This window comes from Theropithecus gelada, chromosome 19, assembly GCF_003255815.1.
Source record: "Theropithecus gelada isolate Dixy chromosome 19, Tgel_1.0, whole genome shotgun sequence".
NCBI lineage: Eukaryota > Metazoa > Chordata > Mammalia > Primates > Cercopithecidae > Theropithecus > Theropithecus gelada.
This window is the reverse complement of record NC_037687.1, coordinates 18,129,107-18,152,623: the sequence shown is the minus strand read 5'-3', so window position 1 is coordinate 18,152,623 and position 23,517 is coordinate 18,129,107. Positions and strand designations below refer to the sequence as shown.

General features: G+C 52.4%; 1 protein-coding gene and 1 long non-coding RNA gene across 14 annotated transcripts; one reads left to right on the top strand and one right to left on the bottom strand.

Moving 5' to 3' along the window:
- Window positions 1–15: 15 nt before the first annotated feature.
- Window positions 16–7,519, top strand: LOC112612008. Its single transcript, XR_003116799.1, has 3 exons — window positions 16–254; window positions 4,872–4,931; window positions 7,220–7,519. It is a non-coding gene; the product is annotated as an uncharacterized LOC112612008 (long non-coding RNA).
- KXD1 (KxDL motif containing 1) lies at window positions 2,236–17,511 on the bottom strand. 13 transcript variants are annotated; one of them, XM_025365965.1, is made up of 8 exons: window positions 17,500–17,511; window positions 16,607–16,619; window positions 14,756–14,759; window positions 12,680–12,789; window positions 8,506–8,627; window positions 7,173–7,325; window positions 4,672–4,718; window positions 2,236–3,211 (listed from the first exon to the last, which is right to left on the bottom strand). In XM_025365965.1, the coding sequence occupies exons 5-8, from the start codon at window positions 8,604–8,606 to the stop codon at window positions 2,982–2,984; spliced, it is 531 nt and encodes a 176-aa protein (XP_025221750.1). In that variant the 5' UTR covers window positions 8,607–8,627; window positions 12,680–12,789; window positions 14,756–14,759; window positions 16,607–16,619; window positions 17,500–17,511; the 3' UTR covers window positions 2,236–2,981. The 13 variants fall into 13 exon arrangements, 12 of the variants coding, with proteins under 12 accessions (XP_025221750.1, XP_025221752.1, XP_025221751.1 ...); XR_003116798.1 differs by lacking the exons at window positions 14,756–14,759; window positions 16,607–16,619; window positions 17,500–17,511 and having other exon boundaries at window positions 2,236–2,785; window positions 2,925–3,211; window positions 12,680–12,832; XM_025365967.1 differs by lacking the exons at window positions 14,756–14,759; window positions 16,607–16,619; window positions 17,500–17,511 and adding an exon at window positions 10,734–10,864 and having other exon boundaries at window positions 12,680–12,832.
- Between the last annotated feature and the right edge of the window lie 6,006 nt (window positions 17,512–23,517).

The window sequence follows — 23,517 nt, the reverse complement described above, 5'->3', positions numbered from 1 at the left end:
ATTCGCGCCGCGCCGTGGGCCCCGTCCTGCCGCCATCTTGGATGCTGGCAAACGAAGCCGCAGCGCACGTGGGTGAGCGTCGCCCACCCGCTTCCGGGTATGGGCCCCGCCCGCCGAGTCACTAGAGGAGATGATTGCACCTCTCCCGGTGTTTGCGCCCGCTGCCTCTGGGCCACTGACAACCGCTGACGCTTGGCAGGCCCTCAGCGAATACTTGAACGGAGTAGAGGAGAACGTTTTCTAATAAAGCAAAGGTATTAAGCAGAGGACTGCGGGTCCAGGACGCACGAATCGGGGCTGGGAAAGCACCTAACACCTGGAATCGGTTGTTATAAAGCTCTCGGCCGCTGTGCCTGAATGGATTTCAGGACAGCAGCAGGGAGAGCTGACGGGACTACCGCATTCGACCAGAAAGGTGGTGGTGCCTGACAAAAGGTTCTAAGCGGGACTCAAGGTCTTTTGTTTTTGTGACGGAGTTTCGCTCTTGTTGCCCAGGCTGGAGTGCAGTGGCGGGATCTCGACTCACCGCAACCTCCGCTATCCGGGTTCAAGCAATTCTCCTGCCTCAGCCTTCCTAGTAGCTGGGATTACAGGTGTGCGCCACCATGCCCAGCTAATTTTCTATTTTTAGTAGGGACGGGGGTCTCTCCATGTTGTTCAGGCTGGTCTCGAACTCGAGACCTCAGGTGATCCGCCCGCCTCGGCCTCCCAAAGTGCTGGGATTACAGGCGTGAGCCACTGCACCCGGCAGGGTCTCTTTTCAATGTAGGATCCAGATTTGTGGGTGGCTAAAAAGTGCCAGGGCAGGCTGGGCCCGGTAGTTCACGCCTGCATTTTGGGAGGCAGAGGCAGGTGGATCACCCTAGGTGGGGAGTTGGAGACCAGCCTGACCAACATGGAGAAACCCCATCTCTACTAAAAATACAAAATTAGCTGGGCATGGTGGTGCATGCCTGTAATCCCAGCTACTCAGGAGGCTGAGGCAGGAGAATCACTTGAACCTGGGAGGTGGAGGTTGCAGTGAGCTGAGTTCATGCCACAGCACTGCAGCCTGGGCAACAGAGTGAGAGTCCATCTCAAAAAAAAAAAAAAAAAAAAAGTGCCAGGGCGAGTGCAGTGGTTCACACTTGTAATCCCAGCACTTTGGGAGGTCAAAGAGGGAGGATTACTTGAGGCCAGGAATTCAAGACCAGCCTGGAAAACATAGCGAGACCCTGAATCTACAAAAAAACAAAAACATTTTTTTAATTACCCAGGTGTGGTGGTGCGCACCTGTAGTCCCAGCTACTTAAGAGGTTGGAGGATTGCTTGAGCCCAGGGGTTTGAGGTTGCAGTGACCCATGATTGGACCACTACACTCCAGCTTGGGCAACAAAGAGAGATGCTGTCTCCAAAAAAATAAATAAATAAAAAATACAAAAGTGCTGAGTACAGAGAAGATGGGGAGCAATGAGAAGTCACCTATAGGCTTAACAGGGGTACCTGTTTATTTCCTTGAACATTTGCAGGCGCTACTATACCAGGCAAAAGCAGACACTCTCATGTCTGGGAAGATGCCTTTAGGAACATAATTTCTTTTTCTTTTTTGAGACAAGAGTTTCGCTCTTGTTGCCCAGGCTAGAGTGCAGTGATGCGAACTTGGCTCACTGCGACCTCTGCCTCCTGGATTCAAGCAATTCTGCCTCAGCCTCCCAAATAGCTGGGTTTACAGGTGTGCGCCACCACGCCCAGCGAATTTTTGTATTTTTAGTAGGGACGGGGTTTCACCATGTTGGCCAGGCTGGTCTCGAACTCCTGACCTCAGGTGATCCACCCGCCTCAGCCTCCCAAAGTGCTGGGATTACAGGCATGAGCCACCAAGCCAGTCGTAACAACATAATTTCTGAGTACTCAGCAAGATGAGGTAACCCTCGGAGTGTGTCTGATGGGGAATGGATTTAGTGTGGCTCCCAGATCTGGAGGAAGACTGAGATCTGGAGGAGGAATTATGAAAGGATGGGAACGGTAGTATTGTGAGCAGTAAGAGCAGCGTGAGGGAAGACCTAGCAGGTGATGGGAACTTGGGTAGTTCTAGCTCCCACCAGGGGGATTCCAAAAAAGGGCCACGTCTCTTTCTAGCTCTGTGGTGCCTGACTGTCTGCACCTCCCTCCAGCAGGGCCCCCAGCCCCACATCCAGCACTTGTAACATCTTTTGGGTTGCTTGGCCTAAGGATGGAAGAAGCCATGGCTAGGTGTACTTTTCCCTTTTTAGTAATGGTGTCTTTTTATTGATAACTTCCCAACAGCATCTGTAAACATTGGGTACAAAAATATTCCATTAAACTCTTTCCCAAGGTGGCTCCGTTTGCTCCATGGAGGCCCTCAGAGAGGCCTGCTGGCCCCTCAGGTTCCACACCTCTACTCAGAGAAACACAGGCCTCAGCATGCTCAGGGCTGAATGGATGGCCAGCCTCCATCTCAAGACTTCTACCTATCTCAGAAACCTCTTTGAGATACCAAGGAGACGGTATTTGATACTTTTACGGAGCAAGGGGCAGGAAAAGCAGAATTAGCAGGTGCAGGGGTGGGCTGGGGTGAACTCAGAGGAGACCGTGCTTGTGCACCTCAAGGAGGTCCTGACCGGGGGTGGGGGACATCTGGCTCTGGTCTCTGGGAACCTTTCAAGCATTCTTCAGAGCAGACGTCAGGCTCAGCTCTGGAAAAATTCCCGTGCCCAGCCCTGCGACTCCAGCCGGAATGGGCGTGCCCTGGCATGGCAGAGGGGTCTTGCAGAAGAGAGGTGTTCTGAGGAAGGAAGGAGCCAGAATTAAAGACCCCCCAGGAATTTCACACCCCTCGGGAGACAGCCCTGTTCCCCTAGGAACCCTGGGTGACAGAACGGGGCAGCAAAGGAGCCCTGGGTGACAGAACAAGGCAGGGTTACCCGCTGCCACCTTGTATGCCGCTGCCCTGAGACCCCTCAAGGCACCGGGCAGTAGGTCTATTCGCCCGTCGTCTCCTCATCATCTGTCTGGCTGCGGCCGTTGATGGCTGGGGAGCCAGGCTGGACATGGGACAGGTCCTCGAAGCCAGGGCTCAGGGACGGCGAGACGGTGTCGGGGCTGGTGTCACATGAGCCCGTGCTCTGTTCTGAGGTGGCGATGGTGGTCGTGGTGCTGGGTGGGATGGGGTCTTCATCCTCTTCCTCCAGGAAGGACGCCTCCGGGATATCTGGAGGAAGGAGGCCCAAGAGTTGGTGTTGTCACCTTGCCAAGCACTGTGATGTAGGACTTATTGTCCATGTGACCCATAACGGCTGCCCTCACCCCATGGGGGCATGACTTGGCCCTTTTTTTTTTTTTTTGAGACGGAGTTTCGCTCTTGTTGCCCAAGCTAGAGTGCAATGGTGCGATCTCAGCTCACTGCAACCTCCGCCTCCCGGGTTCAAGCAATTCTCCTGCCTCAGCCTCCCGAGTAGCTGGGACTACAGGTGCCCGTCACCACGCCCATCTAATTTTGTATTTTTACTACAAACGTGGTTTCTCTATGTTGGTAGGGCTGGTATCGAACTCCCGACCTCAGGTGATCCACCCGCCTCGGCCTCCCAAAGTGTTGGGATTATAGGCATGAGCCACCGCGCCCGGCAGACTTGGCCCATTTTTTTTTTTTTTTTTTTTTTTTTGAGAGGGAGTCTCGCTCTGCCGCCCAGGCTGGAGTGCAGTGGCCAGATCTCAGCTCACTGCAAGCTCCGCCTCCCGGGTTCACGCCATTCTCCTGCCTCAGCCTCCCGAGTAGCTGGGACTACAGGCGCCCGCCATCTCGCCCGGCTAGTTTTTTGTATTTTTTAGTAGAGACGGGGTTTCACCGTGTTCGCCAGGATGGTCTTGATCTCCTGACCTCGTGATCCACCCGTCTCGGCCTCCCAAAGTGCTGGGATTACAGGCTTGAGCCACTGCACCCGGCCGGCCCATTTTTATTTTGTAGAGGAGGAAACTGAGGTCCAGGCAGGGAAGAGCTCTCCCTTCAAGGCGAGGTGAGGAAGGGACACAAGCTCTGGGGTTGGGCCTACAGGAGCCGTGAGGGCAAGCCTGGCTCACTGCACTACCTGGCCTAGGTACATGACCTCCCCTCAGCCCGGCTCTCTGCTCTGTAAACTGCTGTTGGAGGCCCTAGGATGGAGAGCCGTCGGCCTTTTCAACAGATGGGGTGAACCCAGGCTCAGCCTGCAGAGCCCTTTAAGGTGGTGGCAACATGGAGTGGTACCCCAGAGAACAGACGGGCTCTCTAGCCAGACGGATGTGCACTCAAGTCCTGCCCCTCTGGGCCTCTGTTTCCCTCTCCATGAAACGGGGATACTCACAGTCCCCACCTCATGGGTGACTGTGGGTAACAGCCTGGTTCACAGGGGCTCATGATGCACACGGGGATAAGGATCATCATGCTGCTTATCTACATTCCCTGTGCGGCCTCCCCACAGGGCACGGACTCCCGTCCTAGCGCCAGCCTTGTAGGCTGCCGAGAAGACCAGGCCAGCACCCCGCCCCCGCCCCCGCCCCCGCCCCAGGTTTCTCCAGACCCACTGCCCATTACAGCCTGGTCTCAGGATCAGGCCCCAAGGTGGCCTTCCAGAAGCCTGCCCTGGGCGGAGAGTGCTGACATGCTCGGGAGCCGGAGCCCTGCGTGACACTTACGGCTGAAGGCCTCTGGGTGCTGCCTGGCCAGTTTCCCTTTCAGCGTCCTGCAGGGGAGAGAAGGCACACAGGGCTTAACCTGCTGAGCAGGCAGGCCAGGCCTTGTGCCAGTCACAGGCCCCTGCTGCTGGCTGAGGGCAAGGGGAGACGGGAGTGAGAACCCCACACTGTTCATCACATCACATCTTCACTCTCTCTAGGTGCTCGGCCCCACAGCCACGGCCCTGACAGTCGCTCACCAGCTGGCCTCCAGCCCCAGGGTAGGCAACAACCCCCAACTAGTTAAGACTCTGGGTGCTCTGAGCCTAGGCACTGCCTGGGGGCTCCCCCTACAAGGCCCCTTCTTACACGTGGCCTCCTCTACTCTGATAAACTTTTTTTTTTTTTTTTTTTTTTTTTTTTTTTTTTTTTTTTTTTTTTTTGAGACGGAGTCTCGCTCTGTTGCCCAGGCTGGAGTGCAGTGGCCGGATCTCAGCTCACTGCAAGCTCCGCCTCCCGGGTTCGCGCCATTCTCCTGCCTCAGCCTCCCGAGTAGCTGGGACTACAGGCGCCCGCCACTGCGCCCAGCTAGTTTTTTGTATTTTTTAGTAGAGACGGGGTTTCACCGTGTTAGCCAGGATGGTCTCGATCTCCTGACCTCGTGATCCGCCCGTCTCGGCCTCCCAAAGTGCTGGGATTACAGGCTTGAGCCACCGCGCCCGGCCAAACTTTTTTTTTTTTTTTTTGAGACAGAATCTCGCTCTGTCGCCCAGGGTGGAGTGCAGTGGTGCCATCTTGGCTCACTGCAACCTCCACCTTCTGGATTCACATGATTCTCCTCCCTCAGCCTCCCGAGTACCTGGGATTACAGGCACGTGCCACCGTGCTCAGCGATTTTTTGTATTTTTTTTTTTTTTTTTGAGACGGAGTCTTGTTCTGTCGCCCAGGCTGGAGGGCAGTGGCACGATCTCGGCTCACTGCAAGCTCTGCCGCTTCCCGGGTTCACGCCATTCTCCTGCGTCAGCCTCCTGAGAAGCTGGGACTACGGTCGCCCGCCATTGTGCCCAGCTAATTTTTTTGTATTTTTAGTAGAGACAGGGTTTCACCGTGTTTGCCAGTATGGTCTCGATCTCCTGACCTCGTGATCCGCCTGCCTCGGCCTCCCAAAGTGCTGGGATTACAGGCGTAAGCCACCATGCCCGGCGATTTTTTGTGTTTTTAATAGAGACAGGGTTTCTTCACATTGGCTGGGCTGGTCTCGAACTCCTGACCTCAGGTGATCCGCCTGCGTCAGCCTCCCAAACTGCTGGAATTACAGGCATGCGCCACTGTGCCTGGCCATTCCTGCCTTTTCATTATGTGTCTAGCAGTATGTTACCTTTTTTTTTTTTTTTAATTTGAGACGGAGTCTCGCTGTGTCACCCAGGCTGGAGTGCAGTGGCACGATCTCGGCTCACTGAAACCTCCACCTCCCGGGTTCACACCATTCTCCTGCCTCAGCCTCCCGAGTAGATGGTACTACAGGCGCCCGCCACCACGCCCAGCTAATTTTTTGTATTTTTGGTAGAGATGGGGTTTTACCATGTTAGCCAGGATGGTCTCGATCTCCTGACCTTGTAATCTGCCCTCCTCAGCCTCCCAAAGTGCTGGGATTACAGGTGTGAGCCACCACGCTCAGCTGCACTATGTTACGTTTTTGAAGAATAAATAAACTGCAAGGCTGAGCGTGAGGCTCATGTCTATAATCCCTGCACTTTGGGAGGTCAAAGTGGATGGATCACCTGAGGCCAGGAGTTTGAGATGCGGCTGGCCAACATGGGGAAACCCTGTCTCTACTAAAAAAAAATACAAAAATTACACAAAATACAAAAATTAGGCTCACACCTGTAATCCCACCACTTTAGGAGGCCAGGGCAGGTGGATTGCCGGAGCTCAGGAGATCGAGACCAGCCTTGGAAACACGGTGAAACCTCGTCTTCACTAAAATACAAAAAATCAGCTGGGCGTGGCAACATGCACCTGTAGTCCCAGCTACTCAGTAGGCTGAAGCAGGAGAATCGCTTGAACCCGGGAGGCAGAGGTTGCAGTGAGCCGACATTGCACCACTGCACTCCAGCCTGGGCAGCAGAGCAAGACTCCATCTCAAAAATAAAACAACAACAACAAAAATTAGCTGGGCATGGTAGAGTATGCTGGTAATCCCAGCTACTCAGGAGGCTGAAGCACAAGAATCGCTTGAATCCGGGAGGCAGAGGTTGCAGTAAGCCAAGATGACGCCACTGCACTCCAGCCGGGGCCACAGATCAAGACTCTGTCTTGATCAATTAATCAATCAGTAAATAAACTTATGTCAAGATTTTATCCCAAGGTTGGAATTGTCCCAGACACTTAAGTGCACAGCGAAGCCTTGTAAAACAAACAGAAATCTCCCCTTTATACTGGTATGTGAAGGAAACTGAGGCTTACATGGGGAGGTGGAGGCAGAGGTCAGCTGGGGCCCTGGGGTGGGGCTGAGCACCCACCTGATCCGGCGGAAGATGCTGTCCAGGTCCCGTTTCATCTCTACCAGGGTCCTTGTGTGGTGCAGGAAGCGCTCGCTCATCTGCTGCAGGCGGGCACTGGACAGGTTGTTGAAGTTGAGCAGCATCTCATTGGTCTTCTCAAAGCGGTCGAGCCTGATGGTGGAGAGAGGGCATGAGCTGCCCAGCTTCGGGGCCCTGCCCAACCTGGCACAGCTCACTGTTCATGCCAAGCCCTTGCCTGCTTCACAACCTCTGCATGGGCTGTTCCCTTGTCCTGCAGAGTTCTACCTACTCTTTGAGCCACCTAGCAAACTCCTATTCAACCTTCAAAACCCTACTCAAAGGTGTCCTTCTCATGTAGCCTTGTCTACCTCTTCATTCAATCAGACTCTTTTTTTTTTTTTTTTTGAGATGGAGTCTTGCTCTGTTGCCCAGGCTGGAGTACAGTGGTGCGATCTCAGCCCACTGGAAGCTCCGCCTCCTGGGTTCAGGCCATTCTCCTGTCTCAGCCTCCCGAGTAGCTGGGACTACAGGTGCCCACCACCACGCCTGGCTAATTTTTTTTTTTAATTTTTAGTAGAGATGGGGTTTCACCATGTTAGCCAGGATGGTCTCAATCTCCTGACCTCGTGATCTGCCCACCTCGGCCCCCCAAAGTGTTGAGATTACAGGCGTGAGCCACTGCGCCCGGCCCAATCAGACTCTTTTAACTCCACTAGCCCCAGGTTGTTCCTCTGGCCCAGCCCTGACACCATAGGGCCAGGAGGGTCTATGTCTGGCTTTGTCTCCCCTCAGTCTGGAAGTTCCCCAGAGTCACATCTGAATCTGACTTGAAACCCACCTCTACTGAAAATACAAAAATTAGCTGGGCATGGTGGCACATGTCTGTAATACCAGCTACTTGGAAGGCTGAGGCAGGAGAAATCACTTGAACCCAGGACGCAGAGGTTGCAGTGAGCCGAGATCGCGCCATTGCACTCCAGCCTGGGCAACAAGAACGAAACTCTGTCTCAAAAACAAGAAACAAATAAACAAAAAACCCTGCATATGGCCCCCTCTGGTCCTTCAACTCTCCCCACCCCAGGCCTCGGGACAGGAGCCCCTGCAGCCCCTGCCAAGCCGTCCGCAGCTGCAAAACCTCCCCAAAGCCCTGCTTCCCGTGCCAAGGCCTCGCCTCCAGGCCGGGAAGGAATTTACTTTGGAGCCAGCGACAGATTTGCTCATTTCCTTCATTTTATCACCAGTGTGGGCCCCGGGTAGGGGCGGGCAAGACAAGAATGTTGGCCAGCCCGTGGATTCCTTCCCACACTCACATCCCCCAGCCGCCACTCACATGTTCTTCTGGGCCAGGATGATGGCGTTGACATCATCTGTGTTCACCATGCTCAGGATGCGGCCGCAGAAGACCCTCGAGGCCGAGTCCGGGAGGTCCATCTCTTCCTCCTCCTCCGCTGCCTGAAACAGGCAAGAACAGAGTGGTCTGCACCAGTCACCAGGTGAGGTGGGACCAAGAGGCCAGGCTGGGACCCCCATGTGCTGGAATCTAACCCAACCGTGGTGGTATCCTACAGCGGGGATGTGTGACTGTGGCTCAGTCATGCCACCTGAACCTCAGGTGTGCCAGCCCAGGAATTTGGAGGTATTGGGCAAACTAAGAGAGGTTGTATTTGTAAACTGTACCCAAGCACATTAGAATCCCATCACCTCCCACTTCCATGAGCCCAAGGCCACAGGCACCTCTCATCTGCACAGATCTGCCAGCTTCCTCCCTCATCCCCCGTCACACACCTGCTGTCCTCACAAGCTGAACGTGTGTGGCTGCCTCAGCAAATCATCACCACCTCCAATGTCTCCTCTCCCAAGAGGTCAGGGACCCCTATTCCGGTCACTCTTACTGCTTCTCTTAGTACTTTACCTTGCTTTTTTTTTTTTTTTTTTTTGAGACGGAGTCTCGCTCTGTCGCCCAGGCTGGAGTGCAGTGGCCGGATCTCGGCTCACTGCAAGCTCCGCCTCCCGGGTTCACGCCATTCTCCTGCCTCAGCCTCCCGAGTAGCTGGGACTACAGGCGCCCGCCACCTCGCCCGGCTAGTTTTTTGTATTTTTTAGTAGAGATGGGGTTTCACCGTGTTAGCCAGGATGGTCTCGATCTCCTGACCTCGTGATCCACCCATCTCGGCCTCCCAAAGTGCTGGGATTACAGGCTTGAGCCACCGCGCCCGGCCTTGACCTTGCTTTTTTATTTCTTTTTGATACGGAGTTCCACTCCTGTTGCCCAGGCTGGAGCGCAATGGCACGATCTCAGCTCACCGCAACCTCCGTCTCCCGGGTTCAAGCGATTCGCCTGCCTCACCCTCCCGAGTAGCTGGGATTACAGGTGCCTGCCATGACACCTGGCTAATTTTTGTAGTTTCTAGTAGGGACGGGATTTCACCATGTTGGCCAGGGTGGTCTTGAACTCCTGACTTCAGGCGATCCACCCGCCTCAGCCTCCCTTACTGCTGGGATTACAGGCATGAGCCACCGCACCCAGCCTACTTTACCTTGTTTTTGTTTGTTTGTTAAGAGACAGGATCTCGCTATGCTGCCTAGGCAGCTCTTAAATTCCTAGGCTGACACAACCCTCTTGCCTTGGTCTCCCAAAGTGCTAGGATTACCGGCATGAGCCACCGCATCCAGCCACACTTTACTTTGATTTAATTGCTTCACTGGTTCACATCTTTATGAAATTATCCTAGTCATCAGCTAACCCATTTGCCTGTCACCCCCACAACAATGTCAGCTCCAAAAAAGCAGAGGTGGCCGGGTACGGTGGCTCTCGCCTGTAATCCTAGCACTCTGGGAGGCCGAGGCAGGTGGATCACCTGAGGTCAGGAGTTCAAGACCAGCCTGGCCAACATAGTGAAACCCCGTCTCTACTGAAAATATAAAAATTAGCCAGGCATGGTGGCAGGCACCTGTACTCCCAGCTACTCGGGAGCCTGAGGCAGGGGAATCGCTTGAACCCGGAATGCAGAGGTTGTGGGGGGCCAAAATTGCCCCACTTCCCCCCAGCCTGGGCAAAAAATTTTTTCCAAAAAAAAAAAAAAAAAAAAAAAAAGGAAGAGGCGTGTCTGTCACCAGAGCCTGACCCGGAACCTGGTTCATAGCAAGGGACTGCCAGAATGTCAGAATGTTGTTGTGGGGAAGGGCAACAGAACTTTTCAAACTCAGCTCTGACATGATGCTTTTTTAAATTTAATTTTATTTTTTTTGGAGACGGAGTCTCGCTCTGTTGCCCAGGCTGGAGTGCAGTGGTGCGATCTCGGCTCACTGCAAGCTCTGCCTCCTGGGTTCACGCCATTCTCCTGCCTCAGCCTCCCGAGTAGCTGGGACTACAGGTGCCCGCCACCACGCCTGGCTAATTTTTTGTATTTTTAGTAGAGACAGGGTTTTACCATGTTAGCCAGGATGGTCTGGATCTGCTGACCTCGTGATCCGCCCGCCTCGGCCTTCCAAAGTGCTGAGATTACATGACATGACACTTTTATTAGCAAACTAAAGCCAAGAATTGCAGGCACTCACAGCCAATCCGTGGGCCCCAGTAACCCAGATGGTTCTGAGGTTCCCAGTTTTACTGGCACACAGATGACTGTAATGGCAGGCAGGGACTTCCAGAAGCAACCAGGGGAGGAGGGGCTACTGCACTAACCCTCCTAGGGAGTTCAGGAAAAATCTAGGATCTTGATATAGTTTGCCTCTGAGGCCCACACATTTAATAGCCAAGAAACAGAGAAACCTACTTCTACTGGATCATTAAAGGTTTCAGAGGCCGGGCGTGGTGGCTCACGTCTGTAATCCCAGCACTTTCGGAGGCCAAGGTGGGCAGACTACTTGAGGTCAGGAGTTCAAGACCAGCCTGGACAACATGGTGAAACCTCCATCTCTACTAAAAATACAAAAATTATCCAGGCACGATGGCGGGCACCTGTAGTCCCAGCTACTCAGGAGGCTGAGGCAGGAGAATTGCTTGAACCCAGGTGGCAGAGGTTGCAATGAGCCGAGATCAAGCCACTGCATTCTAGTGTGGGCGACAGAGGGAGACTCCATCTCAACTTAAAAAAAAAGAAGCCGGGCGCGGTGGCTCAAGCCTGTAATCCCAGCACTTTGGGAGGCCGAGACAGGCGGATCACAAGGTCAGGAGATCGAGACCATCGTTGCTAACATGGTGAAACCCCGTCTCTATTAAAAAATACAAAAAACTAGCCGGGCGAGGTGGCGGGCGCCTGTAGTCCCAGCTACTCGGGAGGCTGAGGCAGGAGAATGGCGTGAACCCGAAAGGCGGAGCTTGCAGTGAGCCGAGATCCGGCCACTGCACTCCAGCCTGGGCGACAGAGCGAGGCTCCGTCTCAAAAAAAAAAATAAAATAAAATAAATAAAAGAAAAAAAAAGAAAAGACACCTGGAGAGGGAGGTCCATAGCTAGTGCCAGAGAGGCACAGTATTGGGACCTTCTAGGATACACTCCTGCTTCAAAACAGGACTCTTTTCTGTCTCTGGCTCCCAGATGTGAGGGCTGGGGGGTTCCTGGCACTTCCCTCCCGTCCCCCAGCAACTTCCTCTCACAAGAAGCCTTCTCTGATTACTGCTAGTCTGCTCCACATACACAGTGAAATTGACCCAGCAAAAGCTCTGATCCCAACTCCAAATGTAGATTTATTGAAGAAACGCAGAGAGGTAGGCTGTTTGACCATGGGAGAGCCACTTCACCCTTCTGAATCAGTTTTTTTCAACCATAAAACGGGAATAAGGTAGAATGATGATCTCACAGTGCTGTCTGTGGCAACTGAAACCAAAGGTGATAATGAGGGGAGCTCAGGACAGGCTGTTTCTCCAAGAGGAGTGTGAAGAAGTCCCGGGACAGGGTCCGGGAATCAACATTTTGACAGCATCCCAGGGGTCTCTAAGAACATATTACGGGCAAACACTTGTAGAGCACTTCAGTTAATCCTCAATCACTGTTACGAGGCAAACACAATCATCTCCGAGTGAAACTGAGGCTCACAGGGGCGGGCTCAGTTGCCAAAACTCACATGGAGAGACAGAGAAGCACCACGGTTCTATATCCAGGTTATTTAACAGAATTTAACTCAGCCATCCAAGCTCTGAAAAACCCCAAGTGGGGAGGGGCTCAAATACCCCCCTCACGCCCCGTCCCCTACAATACGGGGAAACTGAGGCACAGACCGGGCAACGCCCAGCTCCAGGTTACACGACACACCCAGAACACAGGCGGGCCCAATTTCTATGCCCCTGATCCGGATCCAGATCCAGCCCGCGGCGCCGCCTGCGTATCCATTGAGCAGACGGGGAAACTGATGCCTGTGCGCAGCAGGAATGACCAGATGTGGCCAGCGGCGCACCCCATCCCACCGCAGCCCGGGGGCCGCGCCCGACCCGGACCGGTTCCCCGAGGCCCTGGAGTCCCCAGCCCCACCCCAAACTCGGCCCCGGCGTCGGTAGCGGCGGCACCTGCACATCTGGCGGCCTTGCTCGCGCTTCCGGGATGGCGCCCGCGCCGGCGCAACGTCACCACGCACCGATCGTGCGAGCGCGCGTGGCGGCGGCGTACCCTGGAGCCGCTTGCGTGCGTGGAGTCACGACAGGAAAAGGCGGGGCTTAGACGGAGCTGCAGCTCGCGGGCGCGTCACAATGAATAGCCAATCAAACAGTTCGTCTCGCGCTTGCGTATTTCCAGAAGCCCAGACTTCAAAGCAGCCCGGAAGAAGGAAGGCTGAGAAGTGTCCCATTTTTATAGATGGTGTGACTGACTGGCGTCCCAGAGCGGTAACCCTCCCCAAGGTCGTAAATGCTACAGTGGTCAGCGACCAAACTACACTCAGGTGTCCTGCTTTCCAGGCAGGGAATCAGACTCATGTGTGTTCAGACAAACCTGCTCCACTTTTGCTGATTTTAGTCTGTTTCCTTTTTTTTTTTTTTTCCCCAGGCAGAGTTAAGCTCTTGTTGCCGAGGTTGGAGTACAATGGCGCGATCTTGGCCCACCGCAACCTCCGCTTCCCAGGTTCAAGCGATTCGCCTACCTCAGCCTTCCCGAGTAGCTGGAATTACAGGCATGCGCTACCATGCCCGGCTAATTTTGTGTTTTTAGTAGAGACAGGGTTTCTCCATGTTGGTCAGGCTGGTCCTGAACTCCCGACCTCAGGTGATCCGCCCGCCTCGGCCTCCCAAAGTGCTGGAATTACATGCGTGAGCCACCGCGCCCAACCCTGGTTTCCATCTACACTTCCACGTTGTTTTGGAGGAATGCGCTGGGGAATTTTTTAAAAAGGATTTACAGGCCGGGCGCGGTGGCTCAAGCCTGTAATCCCAGCACTTTGGGAGGCCGAGACGGGCGGATCACGAGGTCAGGGGATCGAGACCATCCTGGCTAACACGGTGAAACCCCGTGTCTACTAAAAATAATACAAAAAACTAGCCGGGCGAGGTGGCGGCGCCTTTAGTCCCAGCTACTCGGGAGGCTGAGGCAGGAGAATGGCGTAAAGCCAGGAAGCGGAGCTTGCAGTGAGCTGAGATCCGGCCACTGCACTCCAGACTGGGCGACAGAGCGAGACTCCGTCTCAAAAAAAAAAAAAAAAAAAAAAAAAGGGTTTACAGGCTGGGCGCAGTGGCTCACATCCTGTAATTGTAACCCGAGCACTTTGGGAGGCCGAGGCGGGCGGATCACGAGATCAGGAGTTCGAGACCAACCTGACCAATATGGTGAAACCTCGTCTGTACTAAAAATAAAAAAAATAAGTCGGGTGTGGTGGCAGGCGCCTGTAGTCCCAGCTACTCTGGAGGCTGAGGCAGGAGAATGGCATGAACCCAGGAGGCGGAGGTTGCAGTGAGCTGAGATGGCGCCACTGCACTCCAGCCTGGGCGACAGTGAGACTTTGTCTCAAAAAAAAAAAAAAAAAGGAAGAAAATGTATGGTGAATTTTAAGTTCATACTAATTTGTGTATACGAGTACCAGGTTTCTGTAATAAAATGCCTCACAGCTACAACTGGGGGAAAAAAAAAAAATGGGCCGGTGGCCTGAGCCTGTGGTCCCAGCTACTCAAGAAGCTGAGGTGGGAGGATCTTTTGAGGCCAGGAGGCAGAAGTTGCAGTGAGCCAAGATCCCACTCCAGCCTGGGCAACAGAGTGAAACCCAGTCTCAAAAAACAAACAGGCCGGGCGCAGTGGCTGACACCTGTAACCCCAGCACTTTGGGAGGCCAAGGCGGGTGGATCACCTGAGGTCAGGAGTTTGAGACCAGACAGGCCAACATGGTGAAACCCCGTCTCTACTAAAAATACAAAAAAAATTTATCCTGGCGTGGTGGCAGGTGTCTGTAATCATAGCTACTCAGGAGGCTGACGCAGGAGAATCACTTGAACCCGGAGGGTGGAGGTTGCAGTGAGCTGAGATCGTGCCATTGCACTCCAGCCTAGGTGACAAAGTGAGACATTAGTGCCACCACGGGCAGCTAATTTTTTGTATTTTTAGTAGAGACGGGGTTACACTGTTGGCCAGGCTGGTCTTGAACTCCTGACATCGTGATCCACCTGCCTCGGGCTCCCAAAGTGCTAGGATTACAGGAGTGAGCCACCGCGCCCAGACAAGGATGCCTTTTTTTTTTGAGATGGAGTTTTGCTCTTGTTGCCCTGGCTGGAGTGCAATGGCAGGATCTTGGCTCATCGGAACCTCTACCCCCCAGTTCAAGTGATTCTCCTCCCTCAGCCTCTTGAGTAGCTGGGATTACAGGCATGTGCCACCACATCCAGCTAATTTTGTATTTTTAGTAGAGATGGGGTTTCTCCATTTGGTCAGGCTGGTCTCAAACTCCCGACCTCAGGTGATCTGGCCACCTCGACCTCCCAAAGTGCTGGGATTACAGGCATGAGCCACCGCACCCTACCTAGGATGCCTTTTTCTTTGAGATGGTGTTTCGCTCTTGTTGCCCAGGCTGGAGTGCAATGGTGCTTACTCTCGGCTTACTACAACCTCCGCCCGCCCAGTTCAAGGGATTCTCTTGCCTCAGCCTCACAAGTAGCTGGGATTACAGGCATGCGCCACCACACCCTGCTAATTTTGTATTTTTAGTAGAGACGAGGTTTCTCCATGTTGGCCAGGCTGGTCTCGAACTCCCAACCTCAGGTGATCCACCGGCCTCGGCCTCCCAAAGTGCTGAGATTACAGGTGTGAGCCACCGCTCCTGGCCGCTAGGATGCCTTTTTTAAAGTGAGATAATCCAAGTTAAATATTTGAACAAAACAAGGTGAATAGTAATCGCTACATAAATGTTTGCTTTTGAGAAGTGTGTCATTAGGTTTAATAAATAAAATTAGGCCGGGTGCAGTGGCTCACGCCTATAATCTCAGCACTTTGGGAGGCCGAGGCGGACGGACCACGAGGTCAGGAGATCAAGACCATCCTGGCCAACATGGTGAAACCCTGTCTCTACTAAAAAAAACTGCAAAAATTAGCTGGGCGTGGTGGCGCATGGCCATAATCCTAGCTATTCAGGAGGCTGAGGCAGGAGAATCGCTTGAACCAGAGAGTCAGAGGTTGCAGTGAGCCGAGATCGTGCCACTGTACTCCAGCCTGGGAACAGAGTGAGACTCTGTCTAAAAATATAAATAAATAAATAAAATTAATATTGACAAGTAATTATTGTTATTGAGATTCCATACGGTGTGTATGTTATGAATTATATTTGTAACTTCTCTGAGTCTCTGTTAATTGCAAGTCTGTGTAATCACAACATCTATCTCTGACGGTTGTTGAGAGCTTGGAAGATAAACACACAAGTTCTTGGGCACATGAAGACTGTTTCAGAGCCCTGGAATTACATATACGTGAGTTTTAAATCCAGCTCTGTCACATCCTAACTGAATGGCCTTGGGCAAGAGGCTTAACTTTATGAAATCACGTAGGCAAAATCCTTACAAGAGTTGAAACACAGTAAGCCCACAGTACACTGTTGATAATATCGCTCCCAGGTTCTGCTGTCATCATTCATGGGAAAGTCAATGACTGGGAGGCAGAGGCTGGAAGATCCATTCAGCCCAAGAGTTCAAGGCCAGCCTGGGAAACATTGAGAACTTGTTTCTTTTTTTTTTTTTTTTTTTTTTTTTTTTTTGAGACGGAGTCTCGCTCTGTCGCCCAGGCTGGAGTGCAGTGGCCGGATCTCGGCTCACTGCAAGCTCTGCCTCCCGGGTTCACGCCATTCTCCTGCCTCAGCCTCCCGAGTAGCTGGGACTACAGGCGCCCGCCACCTCGCCCGGCTAGTTTTTTGTATTTTTTAGTAGAGATGGGGTTTCACCGTGTTAGCCAGGATGGTCTCGATCTCCTGACCTCATGATCCACCCGTCTCGGCCTCCCAAAGTGCTGGGATTACAGGCTTGAGCCACCACGCCCGGCCGAGAACTTGTTTCTAAAAAAAATTAACTGGGCATGGTGGTGCACATCTGTAGTCCCATATGCTTGGGAGGCTGAAGCGGAAGAATTACCTGATCCCAGGAGTTCCAGGCTGCAGTAAGCTAGGATAGGCTGCAGTAAGCTAGGATTGCACCACTGTACTCCAGGCTGGGTAACAGAGGGAGACTCAGTCTCAAAAAAAAAAAAAAAAAAAAAGAAAGAAAGAAAAAAGAAAAAGAAGTCAATGAGGACTGGAATTCTTTTTTTTTTTTTGAGACGGAGTCTCGCCCTGTCGCCCAGGCTGGAGTGCAGTGGCACAATCTCGGCTCACTGCAAGCTCTGCCTCCCGGGTTCACGCCATTCTCCTGCCTCAGCCTCCCGAGTAGCTGGGACTACAGGTGCCCGCCACCACCCCCGGCTGATTTTTTTGTATTTTTTTTAGTAGAGACGGGGTTTCACCGCGTTACCCAGGATGGTCTTGATCTCCTGACCTCGTGATGCCACCCGCCTTGGCCTCCCAAAGTGCTGGGATTACAGGCGTGAGCCACTGCACCCGGCCTGGAATTCTTATATATTTAATTCAACAATTGGTTTTTGTTGTTGTTGTTGTTGTTTTTGAGATGACTGAGTCTCGATTTGTCGCCCAGGCTGGAGTGCAGTGGCGTGATCTCGGCTCACTGCACCCTCTGCCTCCTGGATTCAAGCCATTCTTCTGCCTCAGCCTCCCAAGTAGCTAGGATTACAGGTGCACGCCACCACGCCCAGCTAATTTTTGTATTTTTAGTAGAGACAGGGTGTCACCATGTTAGCCAGCTTGGTCTTGAATTCCTGACCTTGTGATCCACCCGCCTTGGCCTCCCAAAGTGCTGGGATTACAGGCATGAGGTACCACACCCAGCCTGTTGCTTTTTAATTTGAGACAGAGTCTCACTTTGTCACCCATGCTGGAGTGCAGTGGTGCGATCTCAGCACACTGCAACCTCTGCCTCCCGGGTTCAGGCAATTCTCCTGCCTCAGCCTCCTGAGGAGCTGGGATTACAGGCACACACCACTATACCCCACTATACCCGTTTAATTTTTGTATTTTTAGTAGAGACAGGGTTTCACTATGTTGGCCAGGCTGGTCTCGAACTCCTGGCCTCAAGTGATCTGCCCGCTTCGGCCTCCCAAAGTGCTCGGATTACAGGAGTGAGCCACTGTGCCGGCCAGTCCAACAATTTAAAAAATTTTTCAGACCAGTCGTAGTGGCTCACACCTGTAATCCTAGCACTTTGGGAGGCCAAAGCGGGTGGATCACGAGGTCAGGAGTTTCAGACCAGCCTGACCAACATGGTGAAACCCCATCTCTAGTAAAAATACAAAAATTAGCTGGGCATGGTGGCACACATCTTTAATCCCAGCTACTCAGGAGGCTGAGGCAGGAGAATTGCTTGAATCTGGGAGGCGGAGGTTGCAGTGAGCCAAGATTGCGCCACTGCACTCCAGTGTGAGCGACAGAGCGAGACTCTGTCTCAAAAAAAAAAAAAAAATTTCGACTGGGTGCAGTGGTGCACACCTGTAATCCCAGTACTTTGGGAGGCCGAGGTGGGCAGATCACAAGGTCAGGAGTTCGAGACCAGCCTGGCCAACATGGTGAATCCTCGTCTCTACTAAAAACACAAAAATTAGCTGGGTGTGGTGGTGCACACCTGTAATCCCAGCTATTTGGGAGGCTGAGGTAGAGAATTGCCTGAACCTGGGAGGCAGAGGTTACAATGAGCTGAGTTTGCACCACTGCCTACTAGCCTGCTCGACAGAGCAAGACTCCATCTCAAAAATAGTAATAATAATAAATTGTTCACTCCCCTCTGGATATGGCCCATATTCTGGGAACCCAGGAAGTTCTCCATTCTTTTTTTTTTTTTTTTTTTTTTGAGACAGAGTCTCGCTCTGTGGCCCAGGCTGGAGTGCAGTGGCGCGATCTCGGCTCACTGCAAGCTCTGCCTCCCGGGTTCACGCCATTCTCCTGCCTCAGCCTCCCGAGTAGCTGGGACTACAGGCGCCCACAACCGCGCCCGGCTAATTTTTTTTATTTTTTAGTAGAGACGGGGTTTCACCGTGGTCTCGATCTCCTGACCTTGTGATCCGCCCGCCTCGGCCTCCCAAAGTGCTGGGATTACAGGCGTGAGCCACCGCGCCCGGCAAGTTCTCCATTCTTACCTAGCCCTGGAGGAGGAGGAGAAACAGAGTCAAAAATAGACCCCTCTACCCCACTAGGGTCAGTGGTTGGAAAGAAAGGGGACGGACTTAAAGCTGGAGAAAACTAGAGTAGGATGTGAGGGCTAATATTAGAAGCAAGGAAGGTTGCAAGGAGGCAGGTACCTCTGGATGGGGTTTTGAGGTAGAAATGGGATTTTTCTAGAAACAGACAATCATTCAGAGCTGAGGGAATTACAGGAGCCAAGGAAGGATGATGGGAAAGCACCTAGGGCAGACTTGATCTTTGTAGGAATTGGCAGGGAGCTCAGTGCAGCAGGCAGGAGACACTTCTGAGAGGGCAGCTGGGACGGAGGCTGCTGGGAAAAGAAGAACCATGACTCTGTTTGCACTCTGCACCAGAAGATGCCCAGGCTGGAGAAGCCAAGCTTTTGAGACAGAGTCTCACTTTGTCGCCAGGCTAGAGTGCAGTGGCACGATCCCCATTCATTGCAACCTCTGCCTCCCTGGTTCAAGCGATTCTCCTGCCTCAGGCTCCCAAGTAGCTGGGATTACAGGCGCCCACCACCACACCCAGCTAATTTTTGTATTTTTAGTAGAGACGGGGTTTCACCATGTTGGTGAAACCAGCACGGTCTCAATCTCCTGACCTTGTGATCCAGCCGCCTTGGCCTCCCAAAGTGCTGGGATTACAGGCATGAGCCACCATGCCTGGCATTTTTTTTTTTTTTTTTTTGTCACTTAGGCTGGAGTATAGTATTGCAATCTTGGCTCACTGCAACTTCTCCCTCCCAGATTCAGGCAATTCTCCTGCCTCACCCTCTTGAGTAGCTGGGATTACAGGCATGCATCACCATGCCCGGATAATTTTTTTTTTTTTTTTTGAGATGGAGTCTCGCTCTGTTGCCCAGGCTGGAGTGCAGTGGCGCGATCTCAGCTCACTGCACGCTCCGCCTCCCGAGTTCACACCATTCTCCTGGCTCAGCCTCCCAAGTAGCTGGGACTACAGGTGCCTGCCACCGCGCCTGGCTAATTTTTTGTATTTTCAGTAGAGACAGAGTTTCACCGTATTAGCCAGGACGGTCTCGATCTCCTGACCCTGTGATCCGCCTACCTCAGCCTCCCAAAGTACTGGGATTACAGGCGTAAGCCACTGCTCCTAGTGTCTGGATAATTTTTGTATTGGTAAAGACAGGGTTTTGCCATGTTGTCCAGGCTGGTCTTGAACTCCTGACCTCAAGTGATCCACCCGCCTTGGCCTCCCAAAATGCTGGGATTACAGACGTGAGCCACTATGCCAGGCCAGAACCAAATTTTTCAGTGGATCCCTACGGCTCTTTTGGAAGCTAAGGATAATTTACGAAGGTCTTAGAAGGGGTAGGGACTATAGATTGATGCCAAAAGGGACTTGGCTGGCCCCTGATGTTTTCTTTTTTTTTTTTTTTTGAGACCGAGTCTCGCTCTGTCGCCCAGGCTGGAGTGCAGTGGTGGGATCTCGGCTCACTGCAAGCTCCTCCTCCCAGGTTTACACCATTCTCCTGCCTCAGCCTCCCGAGTAGCTGGGACTACAGGCGCCTGCCACCTTGCCCGGCCAGTGTTTTTGTATTTTTTAGTAGAGATGGGGTTTCACCGTGTTAGCCAGGATTGTCTCAATCTCCTGACCTCGTGATCCGCCCGTCTCGGCCTCCCAAAGTGCTGGGATTACAAGCTTGAGCCACTGCGCCCAGCTCCCCTGATGTTTTCTACACACTGGACCTGAGACAAAAACATGTTTTTTTGTGTGATCAGGGGAGAGGATAGAAAGTTATGGGAACATTCAGTCTGCTCAGAGATGGGGACATTGGGGGGGTCAGGTTTGGGGACTGGGTTTCTCTGCCACTTTTTTCCATTTCATTTCTTTTTGTGTGTGTGTGATAGGGTCTTACTCTGTTGCCTGCACTGAAGTGCAATGGCGTGATCACTGCTCCAGCCTAGCAACAGAGCGACTCCATCTCAAAAAAAAAAAGAGAGAGAGAGAGATAGAAAAACCACCTAAAGGAGACAGATTTATGTCTAGATATGTCCATAATTACATTAAATACCCATAGACCAAATGCCCCAGTTAAAAAACAAAGATGGAGGCCGGGCACGGTGGCTCACGCCTGTAATCCCAGAACTTTGGGAGGCTGAGGCGGGTGGATCACCTGAGGTCAGGAGTTCGAGACCAACCTGATCAATATGGTGAAACCCCATCTCCACTAAAAATACAAAAATCAGCCAGGCTTGGTGGCTAGCGCCTGTAGTCCCAGCTACTCCGGAGGCTGAAACAGAAGAATTACTTGAACCTGGGAGGCAGAGGTGGCAGTGAGCCGAGATCATGCCACTGCACCCCGGCCTGGGTGACAGAGCGAGATTCCGTCTCAAAAAAAAAAGGGAAAAGTAAATATAAGTAAAATGTTTGCCTGCAAATACCTGTTCAATGAGTGCCAGCCATTATTATTGTTGTTGGTGGTGTTATTTTGTAGTTTATTTTAGTAGCTTATTGTTTATTTATAATAATAATTATTATTATTTTAGAAACAGCGTCTTGCCTTGTTGCTCAGGCTGCAGTACAGAGCTTTGATTATAACTCACTGCAGTCTTGACCTCCTGGGTTCAAGGGATCCCTCCCACCTCAGCCTCCTATTTATCTGGGACTACATTTTTAAATTTTCTGTAGAAGCCAGGCGTGATGGCTCATTCCTGTAATCCCAGCACTTCGGGAGGCCGAGGCAGGCAGATCATGAGGTCAGGAGTTCGAGACCAGCCTGGCCAACATAGTGGAACCCCCATCTCTACTAAAAATACAAAAAATTAGCCAGGTATGGTGGCAGGTGTCTGTAATCCCAGCTACTAGGAAGGCTGAGGCAGGAGAATCGCTTGAACCCGGGAGGCGGAGGTTGCAGTGAGCCGAGATCATGCCATTGCACTTCAGCCTCATGAGACTCCGTCTCAAAAAAAAAATTAGTCGTGTGTCATGGCAGGCGCCTGTAATTCCAGCTACTCAGGAGGCTGAGGGAGGAGAATCGCTTGAACCTGGGAGTCAGAGATTGCAGTGAGCCCAGATTACTCCACTGCACTCTACGTGGGAGACAGAGGGAGACTGTGTCTCCAAATAAATAAATAAATATGCTGTAGAGGCAGGCTCTCACTATGTTACCCAGGCTTAGGTTGCCCAGGCTGGAATACAGTGGCGTGATCTTGGCTCGCTGCAACGTCTGCCTCCTGGGTTCAAGCGATTCTCCTGCCTCAGCTTCCCAAGTAGCTGGGATTACACCCGGCTAATTTCTGTAATTTTTGTAGAGACAATGTTCACCACATTGGCCAGGCTCGTCTCGAACTCTTGACCTCAGGTGATCCACCCGCCTCAGCCTCCCAAAGTGCTGGGATTACAGGCGTGAGTCACTGTGCCCAGCCGAGACTTGTTTCTTTTATTAGTATTGTTGTTTAGTGGAATTCCTCCTGCCCCTATAACAGAGATGCAGATGGATGGGCAATGAACTCCACTGTGCAGATATAAACATAGGGGTTCAGGTAGGTTATAAAAACAAAAAAGTTAAAAAAATAAAAACAATTAAAAACTGGGGTTCAGTGATGGATGGGGAATAGTTTAAGTCCCTCAGACCCTGGAGTCGCCCAGGGATTATTTCACGCCCCTTCCCAGGTGATTTTTTCTCGTTTTCTTTTTTTTTCAGATGGAGTCTCACGCTCTATCCCCCAGGCTGGAGTGCAGTGGCACAATCTTGGCTCACAGCAACTTCCGCCTCCTGGGTTCCCGCCATTCTCCTGCCTCAACCTCCCAAGTAGCTGGCACTACAGGCGCCCGCCACCACGCCCGGATAATTTTTTGTATTTTTCCTGGAGACGGCGTTTCACCGTGTTAGCCAGGATGGTCTCGATCTCCTGACCTCCTGATCCGCCCGCCTCAGCCTCCCAAAGTGCTGGGATTACAGGTGTGAGCCACCGCACCCGGCCTTTCTCCTCTTCTTTGAGACAGGGTCTTGCTCACTGCAACTTCCCTCTCTGGGGTTCAAGCAATCCTCATGCCTCAGCCACCCCAGTATCTGAGATTATAGGCGTGCACCACCATACTCGGCTAATTTTTGTATTTTTAGTAGAGTCGGGGTTTCACCATGTTGGCCAGGCTGGTCTAGATTTCCTGACTTCAAGTGATCCACCTACCTTGGCCTCCCAAAGTGCTGGGATTACTGGCATAAGCCACCACACCCCCCCAGGTGATTTCTTACATAGCTCTGCTGTGCTACCACCTTTTCTGGCTGTCCAACCTCCCTTCCTTCCTCAGTGGTTTTCATAAGACCCCACCACTACCTTTTGTGCCACAGGCACTGTGCAAGTCTCCGAGCTATAACAATGAGAAACAACAAAGGCTTCCCAGACTTTGGGGCTCTTCCAGTGTAGAGGGCAAGGCAGAGGTAAATCAAGGCAGTGGCTCACTCCTACAATCCCAACAGTTTGGGAGGCCAAAGTGGAAGTATTGTTTGAGTCCAGGAGTTCAAGACCAGCCTGGGCAACATGGGGGAAACCTCATCTCCACAAAAAATATAAATATTGGGCTGGGCGTGGTGGCTCATGCCTGTAATCCCAGCACTTTGGGAGGCCGAGGCGGGTGGATCACGAGGTCAGGAGATCAAGACCATCCTGGCTAACACGGTGAAGCGCCATCTTCACTAAA